General features: G+C 46.9%; 3 protein-coding genes across 7 annotated transcripts in view; 2 read left to right on the forward strand and 1 right to left on the reverse strand.

Annotated features, from left to right (window-relative positions):
• The window catches only part of ABAT (4-aminobutyrate aminotransferase), a 96,942-nt gene extending 92,580 nt beyond the window's left edge, over positions 1-4,362 (forward strand). Inside the window, exons 14-16 of the mRNA XM_049903205.1 lie at positions 892-1,038; positions 2,050-2,161; positions 4,116-4,362. Of these exons, the coding sequence (XP_049759162.1) occupies positions 892-1,038; positions 2,050-2,161; positions 4,116-4,237 (381 nt within the window). The 3' untranslated portion in view covers positions 4,238-4,362. The remainder of the gene's footprint in view (positions 1-891; positions 1,039-2,049; positions 2,162-4,115) is intronic.
• TMEM186 (transmembrane protein 186) lies at positions 108-14,101 on the reverse strand. 2 transcript variants are annotated; one of them, XR_007519571.1, is made up of 5 exons: positions 14,078-14,101; positions 11,593-13,067; positions 1,361-1,433; positions 898-978; positions 108-194 (listed from the first exon to the last, which is right to left on the reverse strand). XR_007519571.1 is itself a non-coding variant. In XM_049903206.1 (2 exons), the coding sequence occupies exons 1-2, from the start codon at positions 14,078-14,080 to the stop codon at positions 12,435-12,437; spliced, it is 636 nt and encodes a 211-aa protein (XP_049759163.1). In that variant the 5' UTR covers positions 14,081-14,101; the 3' UTR covers positions 7,373-12,434. The 2 variants fall into 2 exon arrangements, 1 of the variants encoding a protein (XP_049759163.1); XM_049903206.1 differs by lacking the exons at positions 108-194; positions 898-978; positions 1,361-1,433 and having other exon boundaries at positions 7,373-13,067.
• A 188-nt stretch (positions 14,102-14,289) lies between these two features.
• Positions 14,290-20,171, forward strand: part of PMM2 (phosphomannomutase 2) — a 29,470-nt gene continuing 23,588 nt past the window's right edge. For all 4 annotated transcript variants that reach the window (XM_049903154.1, XM_049903156.1, XM_049903155.1 and 1 more), the window contains exon 1: positions 14,290-14,407. In XM_049903154.1, the coding sequence (XP_049759111.1) occupies positions 14,315-14,407 (93 nt within the window). In that variant the 5' untranslated portion in view covers positions 14,290-14,314. The remainder of the gene's footprint in view (positions 14,408-20,171) is intronic.

Here is a 20,171-nt window from a genome sequence, read left to right on the forward strand (position 1 = left end):
GTGACCAAGCCGGGATTCAAACTCATAGCCCATAGTCTTGACCACTAGACTGTACATGTACATACAGACTCTCATACACATATACACAGTCCGCAAGGGCTCAGGATCTACCCTTACACCATTTCTGAATGTAGTTTCCACCCTCAAGGTTGCCTCGTGGTCTGAGATGGCTACTGGAGCTCCAGCCATTACAGCTTGTGTAGGCAGTTAAGAAAGAAAAAAGAAGGAAAGACAAAGTGGTTTTCTTCTCATCTTTAGCAGCCTTCTCAGAAATCCCACATAACACTTCCATTTACACAGCATTGGCTAGAACCTGGTCACATGGCCACCTCTTAACTACAAGGGAGGCCAGAAGGTATGCTTTAGCTGGGTACATTGCCACCCTAAATAATTCATGGCTCTACTATATATGGAAGGGGCAAGAATGGATATCAGGAGGCAAGTACAAGTCTCTGTCCCCCCTACCCCTGCCACACACACAACCAGCACATTAATTGGGGAGGAGGGAGAGAGGGATTAAGTGGGTGGTCTTTGAGGGTCAGACTGTCAGCAATCTTACCCCACCACCTATGAGCCGTATTTGCCTGAACAAATCACTTTGCCACTCAGACCCTCAGTTTCCTCTTCTGTGGAAGGAGGAAGATAGTAGAAGTTAAGGTGACCAACCACCTGGGTTTTCCCTGGGCTGCAGGATTTCCCAGGATGTGGTTTCCCTAAAAGTAGGCCCTCCCTATAGGGTCAGTGTTGCTGAGAGAATTCAGTGAGATAAAGTGTGTCACCCACCTAGCCGTTAGAGGTGCTCAACAGGTTAACTGAAAGGCAGGGGGAGGTGGGCCCCTTCAGGGTGTGCCTGTGTGCGAACGCTTCCTGACACCCCATGCCTCGTTCCAGCCTTACCGGATCTTCAACACCTGGCTGGGGGACCCGTCCAAGAACCTGCTGCTGGCCGAGGTCATCAACGTCATCAAGCGGGAGGACCTGCTGAATAACGCAGCCCATGCCGGGAAGACCCTGCTCACGGGGCTGCTGGAGCTCCAGGTGCCCACACCCCGCAGCTATCCTGGGCCACCTTCCCTGGCTCAGGCGGTGTCTGAGCTCTGAAGCACACGCTGCAATTGCTGTGCTAGGAGTTCTGAATGGGCCCCACTGCGTCTGACCTCCCGGCCTTTGCACATGCTTGCCCTCTGTTGGGAACGCCTTCCCATCCCTGCATCCCAATCCCCTGCCCAGTTCCCGAACTCTTCTTATCTTTGAAAACCAACTTCAGACATCCCTCCTTTGAGAAGCCACCCCACACACCTCCCTGTCACCCCTGCTGGTGTGTTAAGTACCCCCACCTCTGTACCACATTGTACTTAACCCTCTCTAGCAGTCCTGGCCAACAGGAATAGAATGCGAGCCACACATACAATCTTCAGTGTTCTGCTGGCCATCTTAAAAGTAAAAAGACAGAGGTGAAGTTAATGTTAATAATCTACTTATCCCAATATATCCAAAATTTCAACATGTAATTAATGTTAAAATAGTTTCTTATACTCTTGTTGTTAGGTGCCGTCAAGTTGATTTTCGACTCATGGCAATGCCATGTGACAGAGTAGAACTGCCCCATGGGGTTTTCTGGGCAGTAATCTTTATGGGAGCAGATCATCAGGTCTTTCTTTCGTGGAGCCGCCCAGTGGATTTGAACTGCTAGCCTTTTGGTTCGCAGCTGAGTGTTTAACTGTTGCACCACCGGGGCTCCTTTTTCTTATGCTGAGTCTTCTAAATCCGGTGTGTATGTTACACTCAGAGCACACCTCAATTTGGACTCGGTCTGACTACTTTTCAACAGCCGCGTGTGGCTCATGGCTACCTCAGTGAACAGCTCAGATCTCCATTATGACTGTGTCTTCGCTCTGTCCAACACACACCCCCATAGATGTTACTCTCCTAAACATGGGTGGGGACTGCTGGGAAGTCAGAGGAGGGCACCAGAGGAGCTCCCGCATTGGGCCCCGCTAGACCAGAGACAGCAGGTGTGTTGACCCTGGCTTCCCTGTCCCATTGCAGGCCCGGTACCCCCAGTTCATCAGCCGAGCGAGAGGACGAGGCACCTTCTGCTCCTTCGACACTCCAGATGAATCCATACGGAATAAACTCATTTTAATAGCCAGAAACAAAGGTAAGGGGCCGGGAGTGGGAGCTGAGCTTCCCCAAGTACCCAGCATCGCACAGCATGAGCACTGGATATTGTTTAGTAGTAGGGGCAGGTGGTCCACGGGATGAAGAATAGCCTGCATGTTGTTTAGACCAGTGAGATTCTCTTATACATTCATTCATTCAACAAATACTCACTGGGAACGTGCACCAGCCAGCACTGAGTCACGATGATGCACAAGACCACGAGGGTCCCTTCCTTCAAGGAGCTTATAGTCTAGTAGGAGTGGGTGATAGTAAACACAGCATCTCAAACACGATCAGTTGCAAGTATGCTAAGTCCCAGGAATGAGGAAAAGGGGCTGAGTGAACAGCTGGGGAAACTGCCAAGACCAGGAAGCCTTTAGGAAGTAGCCTTTTCCGTTCAGTTTGGAGGATGAATGGGGGTCGGTCAGGTGGAGTGAGGGGAAGCACTCGGGGCAGGGAGATGTGCAGAGACCCCAGGCAGCACAGGGCTTATTGTTGCTGTTGCTGTTGCTAGGTGCCGTGGAGTCGATTCCAACTCATAGCGACCCCACATGATAGAGCTGTCCCATAGAACTTCCTAGGCTGTCATCTTTACAGGAGCAGATCACCAGGGCCTTTCTTCTGCAGAGTGGCTGGTGGGGTCGAACTGCCAACCTTTCGGTTAGCAGCTGAGCACTTAACTACTGCACCACAGGGCTTATAAACCTGTTAACCAAACCCATTGCTGTCAAGTCAGTTCCAACTCATAGCGACCCTATAGTGACCTTTTAGGACAGAGTAGAACTGCCCTGTAGGGTTTCTAAGGCTATAATCCTAAAATCCCTAAAGGAGCCCTGGTGGTGCAGTGGTTACACTGATCGACTGCTAACTGGAAGAGCAGCAGTTTGAAACCACCAGCAGCTCTGCAGGAGAAAGACATGGCAGTCTGCTTCCGTAGAGATTTATAGCCTTGGAAACCCTATGGGATCACCATGACTTGACAGCAGTAGGTTTGATTTTTTTAATCCTTAAGAAAGGGGACTGCTATATCTTTCTCCTGAGGAGCAGCTGGTGGGTTCGAACTGCTGAACTGTAGGTTAGCAGCCGAGCACTTAACCACTGCACCACCAGGGCTCCTTACAGGGTTGTTTATAGAGGTGTTGAAATTGGAAAAAATGGAGTGGAGTGAAGAAGGACAATAGACTGGCAGGAATGAAGCTGGGGTTGGAGAGGGGACGCTAGGCCTGCCTCATGTTGCCCTGTAAACCCAGTTGCTGATGCAGGGCTTCCCCCTGAAAGCTGTGGGAAACCACTGGAGTTTTAAACAGGAATGATGTGGTGGCATCAGAAATCAGTGCCAAGCGTAGTGTCGGGTCATTTCTTTTATGGCCTCATGGAATCCCGACAGCAGCCCTGAAAGGCAGGGGTGATGAGCTGAATAACCTATACAAGGACACCCAGCCAGTACACGGCAATGGTACTCTTTTACATAAGCAGGATCCACACCTCGCCAGTGATAGCTCTGCAGCTCATCCATGCTTCTGATTTAGCCCACGCTTTTGTAATTTATTTGTTTACTAATTTTGCTTCCCCGCCACACCATGAGTTTCTAGAAGGCAAGGGCTTCCCCCTCAGGATTCTTCTATCAGCAGACCTAGTTCACGGGCAATAGAGAAGGATTTCAAGGTAGATAGGAAGGTAGGTAAGTAGGCAGGAAGGTGGGTGAGTCTGTGGGAGAGAAGGAATGAAAGAAAAGAAAGAAGGGAGGGAGGGAATGATGAATGAGATGAATTGAGAGAGACAGGGAATGGAAGATGGGTGGGTGGATGGAAGGAAAGACAGATGGAAGCCTGGACGGATAAAATAATAAATGGAGGAGTGGAACCAATAGGAGCCCACACCCCTTCCAGTGCTCATTGCTGTCTGACTCCATGAGCCCAGGCTCCTAACCTGCCTCCTGCCTCATCTTCCAGGTGTGGTGTTGGGGGGCTGTGGCAACAAATCCATCCGTTTCCGTCCTACCATGGTCTTCAGGGATCACCATGCGCACCTGTTCCTCAATATTTTCAGCGACATCTTAGCCAACTTCAAGTAAAGAAGGCATTTCCATTCCACTCGGAGAAAGCCCCGATCTCAACAGTTGTCAAGTTGATTAGTTTGCCTAATTCATGTTTTCACTTAATGTATCAGAGGTGAACGCATAGACAGAAGGGTTATTTGGGGAGGGGATGTTCTTGGTCGTTTGGGGAGAGGGGAGGAGGGGAGGGCGGGGCTGGCTTTGACCTTCCTCCCTGCAGAGCCAATGGTGCACATTGGTTTAAGCCCAGAAATTCTGTTTGAGCCCTGGTCAGTGTCTTCTGGGGAGGGCTGTGGGGGCCCTGTCCATATTTCTGTCCACCCCTGACCCCAGCAATTTCTTCGGAAGCCAGCCAAAGGGGGTGGACATGCTCCTGGGACTGGCGGCCCGGACTCCTGGGTTCCGGTCCATCTCAAATGCCATATTCTGTGATCAAGGATGCCGGCTTCCTCTCCACCCTATGCAAACAATCACAATCTCACTTACCTGCCCCATCCCTGGAACTCTGAGCACATTCCATGCACAGCTGAGAGAGACAGGACAGACCGTGTGATGACAGTAAAATGAGGACACTGGGACTGAGCCCGGGGGTTTTGGGAAAGGCTGCCATCTTGGTGTATCTGGGGATTGCTCTAAACTGTGACTCTGCCCTTGGCGTCCTTTGCCGTTGGAGATCTCTGGGTGGCATCTCCCGGGGTTCTTACTCGCCATCCCCTATCCCCAAACTTTCACCTGCTCATCCTAACTGCTAAGTGTCAGCCCAGACTCTGGAAGGAAAACTGCAGCCTGAGCATCAGGGGGCACACATGAGCCACAGGGTCAGACGCACGTGCCTGTCGCCTTGGGAGGGTAAGCCAGGGCCTGGGGCAGCAGCCACTGCATCCTGTCTGCAGTGGCACGCAGGAGCTGGTTTTTGACCCCTCACCTTGGGAGGCTCCTTCTCCAGCTTTGGCTTACCCACCTTTGCTCTGCTTCTGGACAGCCCTGTAGACAGCTTTGCTGTTCAATTAGAGGAGTCAGTTGCTGGGCTAGATTTCTTATTAAACTTCGCGAGTGGAAGGCACTAGGGCCCCGTACATGGTTCCGGGTGGCTTCCTTGTACTTACCAAACGAAATGAGAGTTTTTCCTGAGATGCATGTGGAGAGTACAGGCAGATAAAACTTAAATGCTGAATTGGGCTGTGGCTGAGGCTAAAGTATCTCTGCTGGAGGTGAGACATCCTTGGAACTGATTTGACCTCAGCTGTTCCTCTAAATAGTTCTACAATGATAGTTTTGCTTAGTGGATAGACTAAGAGAGTCTGGCTTTTATTCCCTGTCCAAAAGGAAGCACTTCAATCCTGGTGCCTTGGTTGACCATCATGGAAGATGGGCCTATCAAGGCTCCTGATTCAGCACTTGGACCTTTTAATAACTAATCATCCAAAGATCTCCAAGTATTTTATTTTTAGCTTCCACTCTTCAACAGATTTGGTCACTGACCTGTTTTTGTTAAGGAATGAAAGGCACTCACGTGTTTAACAAACTCAGATAATCTATGAATTCCGGCTCACACTGCATCCTGCAGTCAGTGCAGATCTGTTGCTTTTAATGAGATCTGCCGTGTCCAGAAGGAACTCTGGTGGTGCAGTGATTAAGAGCTCAGCTGCTAATCAAAAAGGTCAGCAGTTCCAATGCACCAGCCACCCCCTGGAAACCCTATGTGTCAGCTCTACTCTGTCCTACAGGGTTGCTAGGAGTCAGAGTCAACTCGACAGCAACGGGGTCCGTGTCCAAGGCTATTTGCACTGCCACCTAAATGGACATGTCTGCCTCCCTCTCTCTGCAAGTTTGCACACATTTGTGTATTCACTTGGTCATTTATTCATCAAACTTCCATGAAATACCTGCTTCATCCCAGGCCCTGTGCTAAGCACTAGGGATGCAAAGATGAAAAAAATATAGTCCCTGCTATATATATATATCAAGGGACTCATATCCCATTAAGGACAACAGACTCAAACCAGTAAGTAAAGCAAAGTGGCAGGTGCTAAAACAGAGGTATATGCAAGGAGCATTAGGAAATCAGAGGAGGCAGTAGGGAGGAAGTGATGTTTCAGCAGGGTTTTGCAGAATGGGCAGGAGTTCACCAAACAGACAGGAAGAAAGAGTGTTGCTGAAAGGGAACAGCAGCATGTGTGAAGGCACATCAGATCATGGTCTCACACCTTTCACTGGGGAGCCAGATTCCCAAGGTTCAAGGCCTTATTAAGAAACACACAGAATGCAAACCCAACCATATTTCATTCATTGGCTTAAGTATTCTTTCTCTGAGAACTTCAGCACTGGGTGCAAACATTCAGTAAGGTTCTTGGAGTCTCAAATGATTTTTAAGCCAGGCCACAACCAGAGACGTCTTATGTGGAGAGAATGGCTCCAATATTTTGTTCTCTCCTCACTGGGCATTGACTGAGGAATGAAATCATTTTATCCGGAAAGCCATTTCCAGACTCACTCACTCCTTACCCAGAGAAGTTACTTCCCGTGAAAATTTTTAAGCCATTTATCAACAAGTTCTTGTTGACTCAGGGCGTTATGAGTTCCTGAGACGTCCTCTTTTGGGAGTGGGAGTACAGTGGAAGGAATTCAAGGGAAAGAATTCCGTGCAGAGCTCAAAATGTAGAAACTTGGAAGAGGTGGGTGAGAACACAAGGAACCCAGAGGACAGGCTGTGGCCAACGGTCTGGAAATGACCCCATCACACATTAGTGCCATCAATTTCAGTAAACGTCTCTAGCAAGTCTTGTCACTTTTACAGAAAACAAAATCCAGTAATAGCAAGTCTTAGCACATCCTCACTTTTATTATAAGTGGATGTTTTTTATAATTTTTACTGACACTCAGTAACCGTGCAAAATTGTGTACAACATTAATATATATATCTACGTATCTATACCTAACTATATATATGTATATACATATACATATATATATATACATATCAGCTCATGGTAGAAAACCATAGCTAGGGAGCATCGCCAGCTTACGCATACAAAGTCATCTTGTTTACAGTATTCTGTTGACAGTGCCAATAAATGATGAAGAAATCAACAACTTGTCACAATGTAACTGATGACCATATGCACAATTCCATGAATTAAATCTGTTTCCTGTGCTAATCAGTATTCTTAAATTAAAAAAAAAAATATTTATAATGGAAACATCAGAGTGAATGTGGCCTTTTTAGGGTTGGAAATAGTTTTCTCAAATAATTATTTGACAAGTATTTATTAAACACCTATGGATTGACACAGTGGCTACAGCAGTGGGCTCAAACATAGCAACGGTTGTGAGGATGGCACAGGACCAGGCAGCATTTCATTCTGTTGTACATGGGGTCGCTATGAGTCAGAACCAACTCGATGGACCCTAACAACAACATATATCTCTTGGACTTCTTGGGTGCTGCAAATGGTTAATGGGCTCAACTGCTAACTGAAAAGTTGGAGGTTTGAGTCTACCCAGAAGTGCCTCGGAGGAAAGGCCTGGCAATCTGCTTCCTAAAAAACCAGCCATTGAAAACCCTATGGAGCACAGCTGTACTGTTTTTTTGTTTTTAAATATGTTAGTTCCTTTCACCACCTCACATATAGTTGAGTGTGTCTCACATGTTGCCGTTAAAAAAAATTAGCATAGTGGCGCTTACGAAAATACCCCCGGGGGAGGGCACGGCTGGCGAACAAACTTAGAAGGTGTGCATTATTTGTGTAAATATACGGTAGTTCTAAACAGCAACACTATATTTCTTTCAGAGTTAAGCTCACATTCGTAAATATTACATCTCCTTCCCAACACCAGTTCAACCCCGGATGAATCCTGAGTACCTTTCAAGGGTTAACGAGTAAAACAACTGTCTCGTCACTAGAATCAGTATAAATGCAGCCAGATAGTGTGGGCCCTGCCTGATTCACTCTCATCAGGTAAGATTTTATAGCTGAATCCCACAGGATCAAAACAAAGCCATAAAAGTTGGACTCTGCCTGGGGTTCAGTGGGGTCCTGTGACTTGCTGCTTGGGGACTTGCAGGCTCTGAAGTCATAAAGCGGCAACAGAAGGGAAGCTCCCAGAGCCAGCCACTTGTTAAATTCATACCAGGCTGTCCCCCGCGAGCAGCTGGGTCCCCAAAATCTGTTCTAGGGAGTGCCTTAAGCATGGTTATTAACTGGCAGGGGTGGAGGTATCTGTCCCTATGACTCGTTTTTGGTAACTGGTGCAGTAAGGACAACAGCTACCACTTGGGCTGTGCTTCCCACGTGCTGCACACTGTACACACAGTGAGCAGACCTCACCTTGATTTGGATGACCATCACATGAAAACGGGCAGACCACCTCCTGTGTCTAAATTGTACACAGCCACAGGGTGGGGAGTCCCTCAGTGGTACAGTTAATGTGCTTAACTGCTAATCAAACGCTTGGAAGTTCAAATCCACTCTGAGGCACCTCCGAAGAAAGGCCTGGCAATCTACTTCTGAAAAATCAGCCATTGAAATCCCTGTGGAGCATAGTTCTACTCTGGCACAGGTGGCGTTGCCACAAGTTGGGGTTGACTCAACAGCAGCTTGTTTACGGGGACGGAGGGGGGGATGGCCCCAAATCCAGACTTTTCTCAGCAGAGAGGAAGGAAAGCCGTTCTACAAAGGACTAACATCACAGATGCTTTCAATGCCTGAATGTTTCCTACTGTCTACCCAGTGTGTGAGTCCAGAATTAGAATTCATGGTTGAGAAAATTTCTTTGCCCAGAAAACTGGCACAATAAGGAAGGGCCCAAAGAAGAGATTGTTTACTATGGCATTTTTTTTCATTTGTAACAATGACATGTTCATTATGAAAACTTTTAACAATACTAAAAACCAAAAAACATCCACTGCCATCAAGTAGATTCCAACTCATAGAGACCCTATAGGACAGAGTAGAACTGCCCCATAGGGTTTCCAAGACTGTAGATCTTGATGGAAGCAGACCGCCACATCTTTCTCCCATGGAGCAGCTGGTGGGTTCAAACCAACAGCCTTTCAGTTAGCAGCCGAGTACTTAAGCACTGTGCCACCAGGGCTCCCTTTTTAACAATACTAGAAGGTTATAAAGTTGAAAGTGGAAATCTTTCCTTCCTCTCATCCCAGGCCCCCTTCTTCCTCAATCCTCTCCCCAACGGCAGCCACTATTAACAATTTGGAATGCCTTTTTTTTTTTTAAACATAAGATCCCCTCCATTGTTCTGTGATTTGCTTTTTTCACTTCACACTGACCCACAGTCGTATTTCCCTATCAGCAGATGCAGTTCAACGTCTGAAGGCCACATATACCACATGGTATGCGTATACCATCATTCATTTAGCTGTGTCCCCTGCTAATGAAAATTTACTTATTGCCACCTGGGATTTTTGGTGTGCTTTTCTTTTTTTGGTTTTATTTTGTGTGTGAGGGGAGGGGTGGTTTTTTGGTTTGGTTTGGTGTTTTTGCTATTGGAAACACTTCTGTGAACATGCTCATATGCTTGAGTTTTTCTACTAATTATTTTGGAATTGTTGTTAAAGGGGGGAAGCGCCAATATATCCACCACCTGAATCTAAAGACTTTTGTTTTCTGAGAAAGCCACTTCACAGCCCACTCCACGGCTTTGAGGAAGGGTAAATCCCAGGCAGATTCTCAAAACTGGGAGTGCTTTGGAATCATCGAAGACACATAAAAAACACATGCCCAGGTTCTACCAGAATCTACCAAGTCTGAGCAAGGCGACTTTCAGTTTTTGCTGCTGTTGATTTAGGTTGTTTAGAGCAGCTCCCAGGCACAGCCCTAGAGGTGCCCTGCAGAAGCCCTAAACCATTTCCCTTGGGCACGTGGAGAGCGGTGATTTTAGGTCAGGACTAAATGGACAGGATGATGTGTTTGCTCTGTGTGCCCTCTGCTGGTACCGCGTGAGCAGATCACGCATCCCAGCGGAGGCTCCTTCATGCCAAGGCTGGTGAGAATTGTGGCTCTCACCTAGTGCAGACCCCTCGCAGGCACAAAAGTAGCGATGCTTTAGGGCAGCCCTGCGTACATGTTAGCACCACCTGGGGAACCTTTACTACAGCAACTCTTGGGCCTGGGTGTTTTTAAAACAGCTCTCCAGGTGATTCTGCACAGGACGCCAAGGCTGAGACCCACTTGCTTTTTACTTTTTCTTTTGTATTATTATTGTGGTAAAATATATATAACATAGTCGGCAGTGATGGGCAACGTGAGGAAATGGATAGTGGTGACGGTTGCACAACACGGCAACCATGACTCGCGTCACTAAATGTACACTGAAAAAGGGTTAAAACGGCAAACTTTGTTACACATATTTTTACCACAATAAAAATTTTAAATATAGATTTCTTTTTTTAAATACAATTGAAGAATCCCCACATGCAAGGAGTGTCTCAGTGCCCCCACATACACAGCCCCTCCAGGCAGGAGAACCCCACTGTTGGGGAGTGCACGGACCTGACAGGCAGCAGGTGCCTGGTGCCTCCGAACATCCTAGGACGCCCGTCACACTCCCCAGCCTGCCCACCTTGCTCTTGTTGACAGGAATTAACATCTGATGGGAATTTAATGACTGAAACAAATCAGTAAGGCTGTGCGCTTTCATTTGCATTTCTAAAGTGAATGAAAACGAAAAGGTAGTGCTCCCTTTTCTTAAAAGCTCCCAAACTGTCTTTCCCTGCTGTCTCTCCTTTCTCCGACCTCCTTCGAGAGCTTCCTACAGTGATTAGAATAAAATTCAGCATCCTCTCCTGGTCCATCCTTCCCCTCCCTCCCTCCACTCTCACCAGAGGGGCCTCCTCCTCTTCCCCAGCTTAGAACCTCACACTCCCTTTTCCTTCAGCCTGAAACAAACTGTGTCTGCCTCCTACAACACTCAGGTCTCCGCTGAAATGTCCCTTCCCCAGGGCCTCTTGTGCCCTTTTCCCATCATGCCCCTGCTGCTCATCTCCCTCAGACCATCCTGCTCTTCTTTCACTCTACTTGTCCACATTTGTAATTCCATGTTTGTCTAACGGAGTCCTTGGGTGACACGAATGATTAACGCACTTGGCTGGCTGCTAACTGAAAGGTTGGAGGTTCATGTCCACCCAGAAGTGCCTTGGAAGAAAGGCCTGGCGATCTACTTCTAAAAAACCAGCCATTGAAAACCCTGTGAAGCACAGTTCTATTCTGACACATTGGGTCACCATGAGTCAGCGTTGGAAACTGGTTACTGGTTTATAATTGGCTTTTGTTTATCAATAATGCACCAGCGTATCAGCATCTAGTTCATCAGTCTTTATTACACTATGAAACCTTCAGAATGTGGGAACCTCATACCTCTGGGTGGTGAACAAAATCCCAAGGGGCTGCTGCGTTTGCTTGGATGTCACCCCTGCCATTCAGTGTGCAGTTTACCAGCCTGGCAGAAAGATGTGGCCCCGTCCTAGGCTTCCTGCCAGTCCCTTCTGCTGCTGGACACACAGAGTGGACACAGCACAGGGCTCAGGAAGTCTGTCCGATCACCTGGAAGCCTTTCACAGAGCCCTAACCTCTGACATAATGCTCAACATTTGCTCAGGGCTGTTGAGTCCGGAAAGCACTTTGACACTTGTTTATTCTCCCGCCCAGCTCATGAGACAGGCGGGACTCCCCATTTTACAGAGTGAAAACCAAGGTTCAGATGACCTAAGTCTTCTGACTCCAAATCCGGTGCTCCCCAGCCACACCACTCTGCCTTCTGATTCCACAGCAGTGCACTGCTTGGGTGAACGTGAGACAGCTTCCTCCAAGAACTGGCTCTTACGAGAAGTTTCTGGCCATTATTTGAACATTATCCACAAGTGCAGTGAGAACTTGCACGTAGGGCCTTTTTATTAAACCTGGTTACTAGCTTTTGCCACATGAATTTCTTCATCCCATAAGACAAGTTCCTGGATTGCTGTTGTTATTTGCCATCCAGTCGATTTTGACTCATGGTGACTGCAAGGCCAGCTGATCTGCTTCTGAAAGGTCACAGCCTTGAAAATCCTATGGAGCACAGTTCTACTCTGCACACATGGGGTCACCATAAAGTTCCTAGGAGCCCTGGCAAAGTCTCCAGCTGCCTGTTCCTCTTTGTCAGCCTTCCTGTTAGAGATCCAGGTGGCCCAGGGATACCTGGAAGCCCAGCTTCCAGGAGTTTATCTGGGCATGTCCACTCTCCCAAACACCTGTGTGAATCGTTCTCTGTCCAGGATGCATCCATAGCGCAGACTAAGGTAGAAAGTCTGCTTCCCACTGTACTGCTGGATACGGACGAACACCTCCTGGGGCCGGTCCCTAGTTTCCATGAGGGGGATCACATCAGCCACGGGGCAGCAGGTATCCTGCCGCGAGCCCCAGAAGGTCAGGTGGGCCACCCGCAGCACCGTGCCTGACTCATTCACGTACAAGATGCCCACCAGCCTCCGGAAGAAATGGCTCATCCAGTACAGCATGGCCAGGGCAAAGCCAGCTATCCCACCCATGAGGCACAGGGAGCCAAGACTCATCAGGCCCTGGGTGTACAAATAGAAGCCTGGCGGCAGGGCCACCACCGTCAGGGCCGTCTGTGCCACCTTCAGCCGAGACAGGAATCCGAAGACTCTGATGGCACCAAACCGGTAGACCATCTGGAATTTCTCCGTCTCTGTGTCTGATGGTGTCTCCTTCAAGGTGGGTGGTCTGCTTCCCACCCACCTCCTGGGATCCCGCGCACTGCAGCACAGCCCATGGAGCGGCCTCCCCCAGGCAGCTACCCTCTGCCACTGGGTCACTGCTCTGAGCAGGGCAGCCTGGAAGGGAGACAAGAAACCGTTTCTCTCATGGAACTAAACCATGCTAATCAAACAATAAACATTTGCAAAGCAGGTCCCACGGAGGCTCCCAACAATTCTGGGAGGTCTCTGGTATCACCAGAGATGGAGGGAAAGGTAAAGCCAGACCTTCATGACAACTATGAGATAGTTGCCATTACTTCCACTTTATCACTGAGGAAACTAAGGCCAGAGAGGGTAAGAAATTTGCCCAAGGACACACGGCAAGTGTGAATGGGGCAGTGTCTGACCCTTAAACTGTTCCAAGTAGGTACAGAAAAAACGGACCAGCCTTCATTCATTCAACAAATACCCAGGGTGGGCCAACTCCGGGCTGGGCATTGGATCCACAAGTCTTCGCGAACATTTCCCCAAGCAGGAAAACTAAGCAATCGATGTCCTAGTGGCGAACTAGAAAATAAATCCATGAGACAGCTATCACTATAAATAGGTTAGGTTTGAGTTAGCTTGGGTACTGGAGGGAACTGCTGTTTTCTCTTAGCCTAGTTCAGGGAAGGGGAAACAGCAGAGGAGGGGAAGGGAGGCCCCAACACAAGGCGCAAAGATTTTATTAGGTGCACAGTTCTACAACCTTGTGCAGTGGAAAGAGCTTTGGAGCCAGATCCGGGTTCCAATCCTGGCCCCAATGGTCACTAGCTGTGTATCCTTGGGCAAGTTACTCAACTTCTCTGAGCCTCAGTTTCCTCATCTTTCAAAATGGGGATTCTGGGCCTACTGAATGAGACTATGGTTTTAAAGCCCTCAACACACCGATGCACGGTGAACGCTCAGTGAATTTTAGCTATCCCGTTTTCAGTGGTCCATGTGACTTCAGGACACAGGGAACAGAAAACCGTTCCCCATGCCGGAACTTCCTTCCGCGGACTCTCAGACTGAGACACCCAGGCGCCCTGCATGCCTGCCCTAAGCCCTGACCCCGACCCCGAAAGCACGTCACCTTCCTCAACCCCCACCACACTCCTTCTTACCATAGCCCCGCTAGTCGCTGCCGGAAGTGAATACCGCCTGCCCCCGGAACCTCTAGGAGCGCATGCTCATACTACGGGAAACTCAGGAGTGTGTTGTGTTCTGGGACTTGTGGTTCAGCGCTAGTGGCTGAGGCGAGTTGCAGGCATTGTGAGAGCCTAGTCTCCTCGTCCCGGCGTGCCCTGCGGCGCGGGTGCCGAACCCGGAAGTTCCGGTCGATTTCCGGGTGCCAACGGGTCATGTTTGGTGCGTGCGGGACTGGAGATATGGCGGCTACCGGCCCAGCACTGTGCCTCTTCGATGTGGACGGGACGCTGACGGCCCCGCGGCAGGTAGGCGGTACCCAGCGAACTGGCGGCAGCCGGTGCGGGGCCCCCTGATGGGTCCCGATTGGGCTAAAGATCGCCTCGGGTAGGCGCCAGGGGGCGGCTAAGGACCACCGACGGTCGGTTAATGACTGCCCACTCTTCCTGGGGTGCTGAACTCTATTCTGTGTGCCTGGAGGGATGCGAAGGAAGTCACCCAGCTCTTTAAGACGTCAGGGTGCTCGAAGAGATGAGATGGGACCGAAAAACCCTTGAGGGTAGAGAACTTGCACTGGGTTGGGAAGTCCAGTTCTGGACTTTCATTGCCAACCCTGGGTACCGATGGCCTGGAAACCCTGTGGAGCAGTTCTCCTCTGTCCTGCAGGGCCGCTATGAGTCGAAATCTACTCGACAGCAACGGCTTAGGTTTGGTTTTGGTCTTCAGGCCCCTGACCAACTGTGCACCACCCTCCTCCTGCCACCCATAAGCTGTGCCATGTAGGCTGATCTTAAGAATACAGGTTTCTGGGTTAAACAGACCTACCTGAGCCTCAGCTTCACTTTTTGGCAGCTGTGTGGCCTTGAGCAAGTCACTTAACCTCTCTGAGCCTCAGCATCTGCCCCTTTAAATGGGGACATTACCTCTTACATATGGTGCCTGTGAGGATGTTGATCTTTCTTAACTGAAACCTATTCTTGCCTGTAACAGCAAAATCTGGGAGTGCAAGTTTCCAAGGGCCCTTTTTGGCTCTGAGGTCCAGTGATCATCCGTTTATGGGCTATTAAGAGTACGTAATTGTCTGGAATTGGGGAATTCCTGTTTTTGTAAAGGGCAAGATAGTAAATTTTTGTTTTTGTGGACCATATGATCTGTAGTAACTACTACTCAGCTCTGCAAAAGCAGCCACAGACCATATGTAAATGAATGGGCATGGCCATGTTCTAATAAAACTTCATAAAAACAAACAGCAGTTCCGATTGGTTGGTGGACTATAGTTTGTCTATCCCTGGGTCTAGGGTTTACATTTCCAAGACTTAGACTTTATCATTGGACCCTTTCAACCCTTCCTTCCTCCCTCTTCCACCTCAGGAAGGGTAGTTGTTATTCCCATATTACGTTTAAGGAAACTGAGACCCAGTGAAGCAATGACCTTCTCGGTTTCACAGTAGACCTGGTCAGTCCCTGGGTCTCGGGGTATTGTTATTTGCCACTTTTGCCATTTCCTACCACTGTGCTAAAGTGGAAGGTGTTTCAGTTTCTGAATGTGCTGTTCAGGAAAGTGCTTTGGATTTCCAAAAAGAATTAGAATAACTAAGCATAGTAGTTAAGTGCTATGGCTGCTAGGCTGCTAAACAAAACATCGACAATTCAAATCCACCAGCCGCTCCCTGGAAACTCAATGGGGCAATTCAGCTCTGTCCTAGAGGGTCACTGAATAGGAATCTCAGGATTGAATTGACAGCAATGGGTTTTTTTAAGTATAAAGTACGAAATAGCAAAGAAACCAGGTTAGGTAGCCTACAACGTATTCTCTTAAGACATTTGAAACATGATATTGTTTGCAGTAACCGTAAATTATTTTTACACTCAAATAAATAAACTCTGTAATTTAAAAGAGAATTGTTTCTGTGTTGGGTGCTCTAGGTAAAATTTTTTTCGCAAAAGAGCTATTCATCATACAGTCTTTCTCTTCATCATTACATGCATTTGCAAACTGATAAGTGCAGTAAAATCCAGAAGCAGAAGACTTGCACTGCTGAAACAAGGACCGAGCTAAAAACATAAAAACTAATTAGAATGGACTCCAGGGCTTTGCACACGTCACTTGTTGTTAGGTGCACTCGAGTCGGTTCTGACTCATAGCGACCCTGTACACAACAGAACGAAACACCGCTCAGTCCTGCACCATCCTCACAGTTGTTGCTATGCTTGAGCCAACTGTTGCAGCCACTGTCAATCTCTTTGAGGGTCTTCCTCTTTTTTGCTGACCCTCTACTTTACCAAGTGTGATGTCCTTCTCCAGGGACTGATCCCTCCTGATAACATGTCCAAAGTATGTGAGACAAAGTCTTGTCATCCTTGCTTCTACTGAGCATTCTTGTTGTACTTCTTCCAAGACAGATTTGTTTGTTCTTTTGGCCATCCATAGTATGTTCAACATTCTTCCCCAACACCATAATTCAAAGACGTCAAATCTCCTTCAGTCTTCCTTATTCATTGTACAGCTTTCGCATGCGTATGATGCGATTGAAAACACCATGGCTTGGGTCAGGCACGCCTTGTTCTTCAAGGTGACATCTTTGCTTTTCAACACTTTAAAGAGGTCTTAATGTGTCTTGATTTCTGGACTTCTGCTTCCATGGGTGTTGATTGTCGATCCAAGTAAAATGAAATGCTTGACAACCTCAATTTTTTCTCCATTTATCACGATGTTGTTTATTGGTCCAGTTGTGAGGGTTTTTGTTTTCTTTATGTTGAGGTGTAATCTGTACTGAAGGCTGTGGTCTTTGATCTTCATCAATAAGTGCTTCACGTCCTCTTCACTTTCAGCAAGCAAGGTTGTGTCATCTGCATAACGCAGGTTGTTAATGAGTCTTCCTCCAATCCTGATGCCCCGTTCTTCTTCATATAGCCCAGCTTCTCAAATTATTTGCTCAACATACAGATTGAATGGGCCTGATGAAAGAATACAACCCTGATGCACACCTTTCTGGATTTTAAACCATGCAATATCCCCTTGTTCTGTTTGAACAACTGTCTCTTGCTCCATGTACAGATTCCTCATGAGCACAATTAAGTGTTCCGGAATTCCCATACTTTGCAATGTTATCCATAATTTATTATGATCCACACAGTCGAGTGTCTTAGCATAATCAATAAAACACAGGTAGACATCTTTTTGGTATTCTCTGCTTTCAGCCAGGATCCATCTGGCATCAGCAGTGATATCCCTGGTTCCACATCCTCTTCTAAAGACGACTTGAGTTTCTGACAGTGCTTGTCGATATACTGCTGCAGCCGCTTTTGAATGATCTTTAGCAAAATTTTGCTTGCATGTGATAATGATGTTTTTTGGTAATTTCTACATTTCAGTTGGGTCGCCTTTCTTGGGAATAGACATATATATGGATCTCTTCCAGTCAGTTGCCCAGGTAGGTCTTCCAAATTTCTTGGCATAGATAAGTACGTGCTTCCAGCGCTGCATCCATCTCTTGAAACATCTCAGTTGGTATTCTGTCAATTCTCAGAGCCTTGTTTTTTGCCAGTGCCTTCAGTGGAGCTTGGAATTCTTCCTTCAGTACCATTAGTTCCTGATCATATGTTACCTCCTGAAATGGTTGAACGTCGACCAATTCTTTTTGGTATAGTGACTCTGTGTATTCCTTCCATCTTCTTTGAATGCTTCCTGCGTCGTTTAATATTTTCCCTGTAGAATCTTTCAGTATTGTTACTCAAGGCTTGAATTTTTTCTTCAGTTCTTTCAGCTTGGGAAATGCTGAGCATGTTCTTCCCTTTTGGTTTTCTATGTCCAGGTCTCTGCACATGTCATCATAATACTTTGTCTTTTCAAGCCACCCTTTGAAATCTGCTCAGCTCTTTTACTTCATCATTTTTTCCTTTTGACATCCATTTTGGTCTTTTCTTTCTTTCCTGTCTGTTTAGTGATATCTTGCTTTCTTCACGTATGATATCCTTGATGTCATTCCACAACTCATCTGGTCTTCAGTCATTAGTGTTCAATGCATCAAAACTGTTCTTGAGATGGTCTCTAAATGCAGGGGGGATATACTCAAGGTCGTACTTTGGCTCTCGTGGACTTGGTCTAATTTTCTTTAGTTTCAGCTTGAACTTGCATATGAGCAATTGATGGTCTGATCCGCAGTTGATTCCTGGCCTTGCTCTGACTGATGATATTGAGCTTTTCCATTGTCTTTTTCCACAGATGTAGTTGATTTGATTCCTGTGTATTCCATCTGGCGACGTCCGTGTTATATAGTCACTGTTTATGTTGGTGAAAAAAAGTATTTGCAATGAAGAAGTTGTTGGTCTTGCAAAATTCTATCATGCTATCTCCAGCATCCTTTCTATCACCAAGGCCGTACCGACCCTTCTTTGTTTCCAACTTTTGCATTCCAATCACCAGTAATTATCAGTGCATCCTGATTGCATGTTCTATCAATTTCAGACTGCAGAAGTTGATAAAAATCTTCTTTGGCCTTAGGGGTTGGAGTGTAAATTTGAATAATAGCCCTATTAACTGGTCTTCCTTGTAGGCGTATGGATGTTATCCTATCACTTACAGCGCTATACTTCAGGATAGATCTTGAAATGTTCTTTTTGACGATGAATGCAACACCATTCCTCTCCAAGTTGGTAGTCTCGGCATAGTAGACCATATGATTGTCTGATTCAAAATGACCAGTACCAGTCCATTTCAGCTCACTAATGCCTAGAATATTGATCTTTATGCGTTCCATTTCATTTTTGACGATTTCTAATTTTCCTAGATTCATACTTCATACATTCCAGGTTCTAGTTTTTAATGGATGTTTGCAACTGTTTCTTCTCTTCAGCAAATGAAGGCCCCAAAAGCTTGACTCCATCCACTTCATTAAGGTCAACTCTATTTTGAGGAGGCAGCTCTTCCCTAGTTGTATTTTCAGCACCTTCCAACCTGAGGGCCTCATCCTCCGGCAGTATATCAGACTATCACATGTCAGCATCACAGCAACACACAAGCCCCCACAGTACAACAAACTGACAAATGTGTGGGGGTACATGTCACTATTTTAGTAGAATTTTGTTGTGCTGTGTACTTTGCTAAAAAATGCTGTTCCATATAAAGACAGTTGGTACTTACAACGATAGTCTGCAAAAAGTAGGGAGACATAAACCTAAGTGAAGTGTTTTTCCAACTTCCCATTATGAAAAATTTCAAATGTACATAATCATTGAAAGAGTAGCACACAGAACACCCATAGCTCCGCCACTTAGATTCAACAGTGGTTGACATTTTGTTATATTAACTTTGTCTCTCTCTTTTTTTTGTCTTTTGCTGAGCCCTGGTGGTGCAGTGGTTAAGAGCTCAGCTGCTAATCAAAAGGTTGGCAGTTCAAATCCACCCGCTGCTCCTTGGAAACCATATGGGGTGGTTCTGCTCTGTCCTGTAAGGTGGCTATGAGTCAGAATCGACTTGACAGCAGCGAGTTTGGTTTAGTTTTGGTTTGCTGAGCCACTTTCTAAGCTGCTGTCATCATGGAACTTCGCCCCTAAATCCTTTAGCATGTACCTCTTCAGAACAAGGACATCCTCGTTCATAACCACAGTATCATCATCACACCTAAGAAAATTATCACCAACTCCGTAATGTTATACCCTAGCCCAGGGTTCAGCAAACTTTTTCTGTAAAAGGCCAGATGGTAAACGATCACCAACCTTCTAATAGTATTTAATACCGAGCCCAAGGCGCAGCAAACTTTTTTTCTGTAAAAGGCCAGATAGTAAATATTTGAGACCATAGGCCATATAGCCTCTGTCACAACTACTCATTCCAGTGTTGACTGCATTCCAGAAATACTTATTTACAGAAACAAGCAGCAGGCCACGTTTGGCCTGCAGACCCTAGTTCATAGACGCCTACCTCTAGTCAGTAGTCACATTTCCTCAATTATCCCCCGACCAAAAAAAAAAAGCCAAACCCGTTGCCACCGAAGTCAATTCTGACTCATAGTAACCCTATAGGACAAAGGAGAACTGTCCCATAGGGTTTCCAAGGCTGTAATCTTTATG

The sequence above is a fragment of the Elephas maximus genome, chromosome 12 (assembly GCF_024166365.1).
Source record: "Elephas maximus indicus isolate mEleMax1 chromosome 12, mEleMax1 primary haplotype, whole genome shotgun sequence".
Taxonomy (NCBI): domain Eukaryota; kingdom Metazoa; phylum Chordata; class Mammalia; order Proboscidea; family Elephantidae; genus Elephas; species Elephas maximus.